Source organism: Tupaia chinensis, unplaced genomic scaffold (assembly GCF_000334495.1).
Source record: "Tupaia chinensis unplaced genomic scaffold, TupChi_1.0 Scaffold000170_1, whole genome shotgun sequence".
NCBI lineage: Eukaryota > Metazoa > Chordata > Mammalia > Scandentia > Tupaiidae > Tupaia > Tupaia belangeri.
In genome coordinates, this window is record NW_006159645.1 from 1772369 (window position 1) to 1779296 (window position 6928).

Consider the following 6928-nt stretch of genomic DNA (forward strand, 5'->3'; position numbering starts at 1 on the left):
TCGCTTTCTGTCTCTTTGTCTCTCTCTGTCTGTCTGGCGAGCGCACGTGCCCTACAGTGAAAATCTCTCCCCCCCCAAAAAAAAAAAAAGAAAAAAAAAAGAACTGCTAGGTGGACTTTTTTTTGTAAAACAAACAAACAAACAAACAAACAAAAAACACAAAAAACTTTCAGCCTACCCATCCATCCCCCCCTTTTAAAGGAGTTTTTTGTTTGTTTGTTTTTTGGTGCCATAGAGTGCATGCACTTGCTGGAGGGAGAGGAGAAAAAGTGAGAAATAACCCTCCTCAGTGGGGTGGGGTGGGGCTGTACTGCCATCCCTTCTCCATTCTCCTGGGGATTTTGGGCTCTCACGTGCTTATGCCCAGCATGATTTTCAAGCCATGGGTCTGTGGAATCAGCCACATGGGATCCAGTGCTTTAACCACCATGCCACCTGCTTTTTTTCGTGGTGATGTATTGCCCGTGGCAGTATAGCCTAGTAATTCAAGATTGTAGACTTGGAATTTACAGTTCTGGGTTTGGATCCTGACTTTGCTGTCTATTAAGTGATGACCTTAAGCAAGAGATTTCATCTTTCTTTAGCCAAACTTCTGCGTCTGTAATATGGGGATGGAGCTACAAACATTAAAATGAGGTAGTTCATGTAAAGTGCTGAGAATGCTGCCCACAATTTACCAAGTTAGCAGTCAGTGAAATGTTAGGTGCTACTTAGAAATGAGTGGCTTGGGACCAGCAGTTGGCATAATGGCTATGTTGCTGGACTCCCATAAACTTAACTGCGGTTCGAGTCCCAGACCCGGAAGCTTAAACTCATGCCGGGCACATGTGCGTGCGTGCCCAAGATCCCGAGAGGAGAATGGAGGAGAAGGGATTATGGCGTGGCTATCCCCCCTGGAGGGTGATTTCTCCCTTTCTGTCTCTCTGTCTCTGTTTCTGGTGAGCACACGCGCCTGATAGCAAAAAAACCTCTCCAAAAAAAAAAAAAAAAAAAAGGAAAGAAATGAGTGGCTTACTGGAATGCTGGTTTTACCACACCATTCCTGGCGTGGAGCTCACGTATTTTTTTGATTGTCAGTTTGATAACTGATGTTTTCTGAATTTGGTAAGTGATAGGAAAGTCTTTTTAAATGATATATTGGGAAGTCTTTAAACGATTTACTGTCGAATCACTCCTATGAATACCTGTGTGGATGGTATAGTGTATTTAAGTATTTTAAGGTTTGTTTTTTTTTTTACTGTAACTGGGGGAATACGATAAAACTCAGGTCTTAGTATTATTGGAAGATTTAGCAGGCAGAGCCTTGAAGTTTTCTCTGCAATGCTTTTTCTGAAGTGAGAGTGCCCCTTAAAGCCTTGCCTAATCTACAGCGGGCAGAGGAAAAGCTTACGAAGTTCTTGTCCGCAGGTAAAGGGAAGAAGTGTCCTTAAGGGGCAGTTGTGAAGTTGGACCATTTGAGAAATGCCTCATAAAGGATGTGGTAGAATGTCATTAAGCGAAGGGAAACACTTTTGGCTAAGAGGATAAACACTGAAAACACAGGGACCAGAGCAGTCACCAAATTAGGGATGTTTGTGAGATCATTTTCTTGTATGTCTACTGTGTGTTGAGTACTGCAGATCCTGCAGAAAATTAGTGTCCAGTTACTCTTCATCCAATGAAATGTTATCTTGATTTTACAGTTGGGGAAACGGAGCAGTTTTCAACTTGCTCGGGTGTCACTATTTGCTGACGGGATAAGCTCCATGTTGTTAGCTGTTCTTTTTATTTTTTAAATATTTATTTAATTTTATTCATTCATTTTAATTTGACCGAAGAGATAGGCAGGGGGAGTGAGAAAGCAAGCCACCAGATCCGGGACTCGAACCGTGGACAGCCATGTGGGAGTGTCCAGCGCCTCAACCACCATACCACCTGCTGGCTCCCGTTAGCTGTTCTTTAAACACTGTATTTTGCTGCATCTTGTCTAGGTGTGGGTTTTTAATCTTTCTTGTGCACTGTTTGGATTTCCTTTTGCTTCATGGATCTGAACGTTCGTGTCTTTGAGCAGTTATAGAAAAATTTGTAGCAGTTACCTTTTCATACATTACCTCTGCAATTTTCTTTAGTCTCATTCCGAGTGGGTAAATGTTAGACTCATTGTTGTCTCTCTCTTTTTTTTGTTTTTTTTTTTTTACATTTTTTTGAGAGGTTTTTGCTATAGGGCGTGTGTGCTCGCCAGAAAGACAGAGAGAGACAGAGAGATAGAAAGCGAGAGATCATCCCCCAGGAGGGATGGGCACACACGCACACGCACCCAGTGTGAGTTTAAGCCACTGGGTCCGGGACTCAAACTGCGGTCGACTACATGGAAGTCCAGTGACATAGCCATTACGCCAACTGCTGATCCCTTGTCTCTGTCTTGATACCTTTCTTTGATATTTTTATTTCTCTCTGTGCTGTTCTGAATAATTTCTTTGGTCTGTCTACGAGGTCATTAATGCTCTCTTCAGCTGTGTCTGATCTGCTGTTTAATTGTCTAGTGAGTTTTTATTTTTTAAAATTTTTTCAAGGCTTTTGCCATAGGGTAGGGTGAGTGTGCTAGCTAGAGAGAGACAGTTAGAAAGGAAAGTGAGAAATCACCCCCCAGGGCTGATGGCCAAGCTGCAGATCCTTCTCCACCATGTTCCTCCTGGGATGTTGGGCACTCATGCACACATGCCTGGCATGATTTTCAAGCTGCCAGGTCTAAGCCTCAAACCATGGTTGGCCATGTGGGAGTCCAGCTCCTGCTGGCCCCTGTCCAGTGAGTTTTTAATTTCAGTAATTCATTTCCATGTGATCTATGTGGTTCTTTTTGAAGCTGACTGCCTTTTAAAAATATTTGTTTATTTCTTCCTTCGGAGAGGCAGACACCCCTAACTGGGTCCTCAAGTTGAGATACACCCCTAGCCATAGCCAGCTTAGATCCTGTGCATGTGTGCAGGGATGTCTCATGAAGTGAACCAAGGATCTTCCCATGTGTGTCCATTTGCATCATTGTTTTGATACCTTTTTATTCTTTGCTCATGTCTTTAATTCTCTCATTTAAAAAAAAAAATTACGCCCTTAGAAAAATAATTCAAACTTCTGCTACTTTTGGAAAATCTTAATTCTGTTATAATTTCTACTGAGTCTCATGATGTCTTGTTTCTCCCCCTGCGTCTTTAAATTTTGACTTGAGCACTTAATATTTTGGTAACCTTAATCTCTGAAAATCCTCAGAGGCCTATGTGGAAGGTCCGCTCCTCTTGAGAATAGTTGCTTCCGTTGGGTGCCCCAGTGCGCTTTCAACTTAACAACTTCAGTTTCCCAGCTTGGCGGTTTCAGACCATGTAGGTAGTGCTTAGTTTGTTTCCTCAGATCGCCTATTCCACCACATTATTGTAAAAGTGAAATCTATATCGAGTAGTAGATTGTTGAAAGTGAATAAATCAATCAGAAAAATTAACAGGGAAGAAAATTCTAACAATTGAGAAAAGACAAAGGAAGATGAAGCAGAAATGACTGAGAAGGATGGTCGGGGGAGTAGATGGGAAATAACTTTTTGTTTTTATTTATTTTTTTTGGTTGTCAGAAAAGTCATGATGCTTTTTTTGCACAGAAAAAATATGTCACGACTTTTGTAACAACCCAGTAGTTTGCACTCACTAGAGAGAGAGAGACAGACAGACACAGGAAAAGTAAGAAATCTCCCTCCTGGAGAAGGGACCATACCAGAGTCCCTTCTCCATTCTCCTCTTGGGATTTTGGGCTCGCATGCACATGTGCCTATGGTGTTTTTCAAGCCACTGGCTCTGGGACTTGAACTGTGCTGGTGACTATGTGGGATCCATCCACCTTAACCGCCCCACCATTTGCTAGCCTCTTAAATTATTTTTTATAAGCTAGAGAGGAGAGATTCAAGGAAACAGTGATCTAATTGGTTCTCCTGTGTTTCCAGGAGAAATCTTGCTCTTTACTAAATACTTTAATGAGAGAGGAGTGTATATGCACACCAACAAGCACACATGTGGCAGTGCATTGCAGGTGTGCGTGCAGAGGGTGGAAGGATAGATGTTTTTGACAGGGTCACCATGTTATGGGGCCCTAGCCTCCAGGTAGCTTGGTCCACAGCATAGGCTGCTGCTTCCAGTCTCTCTCGTCAGGTTGGGCTGGGAGCCTGTGTGGCTTCAGCCTCTGTGCAGTCATCTATTCCTATATCCTACTTCATATCAGTACTTCCCTCTCTTCCTCCATCGTGCTTCCTCAAGAAACTATTCCCTCTGTGAGCATGTTACTTTTCTGTACACTCTTCTGGATGATAAATGGTGAGGGCACAGACCTTTGGTTGTTCATAATGGCCTCCCAGATAAACACATTTGAATTGTATTATTCTTACACAGATGCTTTTTAAAAGGCGTGCTTAAGAACATATTTCTAGGGGACCAGCAGATGGCATAATGGTTATGTCACTGGACTCCCATGTAGTTGACCGCAGTTCGAGTCCTGGACCTGGCAGCTTAAAACTCGTGCTGGGCGTGTGTGCATGTGTGCCCAAAATTTCAAGAAGAGAATGGAGGAGAAGGGATTGTGGTGTGGCCATCCCCCTTGGGGGGTGATTTCTCATTTCCTTCCACTGTGTCTTTCTCTGTCTCTGGCAAGTGCATGTGCCCTACAGCAAAAATCTCAAAAAAAAAAAAAAAAAAAGAATAAGAAAACCACATTTCTAACATCTCTTGACTTCTGCGAGCAATCCTGAATATAAATTCTCTTTGTTAACCAGGGAGACCTTGTGCGAAAACTGAAAGAAGATAAAGCACCCCAAGTAGATGTAGACAGAGCAGTGGCTGAGCTCAAAGCCCGAAAGAGAGTTCTGGAAGCAAAGGTGAGTCTTGGGATGCTAACATAATAACCTGAGTAGGGATAGGATTGTTTTATCTTTATTTTTAATCTCTTTGGTGGGAGAGAACTAGAGAAGTTTCTCAACAAGTATCGTTTGGGTCATCTATTTATCCAGAATGCCTTTTCTTTCTTCTCTACCTGGCAAATTCCTTATTTTTTCAAGTTCAGCCTCAAATATAATCCTTTCTAGAAAGCCTTCCTGATCCCTGACTACTTCACCCTCCAACCAGTCCTAGACTCAATACATGAATTTAACTGGTAGGCACTGTGCTCTGTACCGATTCTCCTGTGCCTAGAAGGAATGATTTTATTGTTTTTGAATTTTTGTTTTTTTTTTTTATGAGGTTAAGATCTATCCATCAGATATGTGCTCTCAGACTTTTCAAATAATAAGCTTCCTATCACCAATAAATAACTTGGGGACCTTAGAGTCATTTCGCTGTATTGATCCAGTAAATATTCAGGTATTTCTTATGTTGCTTATCAGAATCTAGATCTAAATTAGCTTAGTCTTGTAATCTTGGAAAGATCATGTGTTTTCCTAAATAACTAAGCAAAGGTATCTTTTCTACTACTCTAGGGCTTCTATTCTCTTAACTTATCAAAATCTTGTCTGATAAGTTATATTGAATGCTCCTGAGGAATAAACTGATTTCAGACATGTAGTTTCAAATTCTCACCCACTCTTCTAATTACTTACTTTTTATCTCTTACAGGAACTGGCATTGCAGCCCAAAGATGACATAGTAGACAGAGCAAAAATGGAAGATACCTTGAAGAGGAGGTTTTTCTATGACCAAGCTTTTGCTATTTATGGAGGTAGGGACTCAGTGATAGAGGAATAATTACGTGTGTTAATGCTCTAGTATCGTCTTAAAGTTTATTATTTCTCCCATGAGAGAAAGAGATTTCATCCCCAACAGGGTTTTCTGCTGCAGTCCACATCCCGCTCATCCCCCCAGGATCGTGGGTGCATGTGTCTGCAGAAGCCAGGACCTTCCCAATGACTTCAGCATCAGAGTATTGCTTGACTGCTGGGCTACTGTGGGTGGCCGCCTTCTTCTTATTATTATTTTTATTTGCTAGAATATGCATGTGCTTGGTGAGAGAGCACGGGAGAGAGAGAAAGTGAGAAAGTCCCCCCTGTGGCGAATGATCACACAGCCCAGTCAGTCAGTACTACTGGAGTCCTCTAATTCTGCAGAATGGTCCCTTCTCTAATTCTCCCTCCTTTTGAGATTTTGGCATGCGTGTACATGTTTCTGGTGTGTTTTTCAAACCATTAGGTCCAGTACTTGAACCACACGGTTAGCTGTATGGGAGTCAGTTGCATTAATGACCATGCTACTGGCTGGCCTCTGGCCTTCTGATAGTATTCTTATATCAGGAACATGGCTTGTCACTTAGTATCTGATTATATCTGGTCATATAAAGCAGAAGATGGGTATTTGTTTAGAGTTGCTATTTGGTGTAATACTTACTGTTTTTATTTATTTATTTATTTATCATGTATTTTCCAAAATAATTAAGTAAAGGTATCGTTACCTGTTTTTTTGAGAGACAGCAATTTTTGCTATAGGGTAGTATGTGCTCACCTGAGACAAAGAGAGACAGAAAGCAAGAAATCACTCCCTAGGGGAGATGGCCATGCTGCAATCCCTTGTCCATTCTCCTCGTGGAATTTTGGGCGTGCATGTATATGCACCCATCTCTTGAGTCTCAACGCTCTAGGTCCAGCTCTTATCTGCATTGCGGTTGGTGATGTGAGAGTCCAGCAATGTAACCATTACACCATCTGCTGGTCCTTACCTTATTTATTCTTTTTTTTGTTTTTGAGAGGTTTTCGCTATATGGCACGTGTGCTCACTAGACAGACAGAGAGAGACATAGAGACAGAAGGCGAGAAATCACCCCCCCAGGGGGGATGGTCATGTCACAATCCCTTCTCCTCCATTCTCCTCTCGGGATCTTGGGCACACACACACACACACACACACACACACACACACATACACACACACACACA

At 42.1% G+C, this 6928-nt stretch overlaps 1 protein-coding gene across 1 annotated transcript in view; it reads left to right on the forward strand.

Annotated features, from left to right (window-relative positions):
• The window catches only part of GARS1 (glycyl-tRNA synthetase 1), a 51318-nt gene that overhangs the window by 4245 nt on the left and 40145 nt on the right, over positions 1 to 6928 (forward strand). The window contains exons 2-3 of the mRNA XM_006146230.3: positions 4784 to 4885; positions 5619 to 5721. Coding sequence (XP_006146292.1) covers positions 4784 to 4885; positions 5619 to 5721 — 205 coding nt within the window. The remainder of the gene's footprint in view (positions 1 to 4783; positions 4886 to 5618; positions 5722 to 6928) is intronic.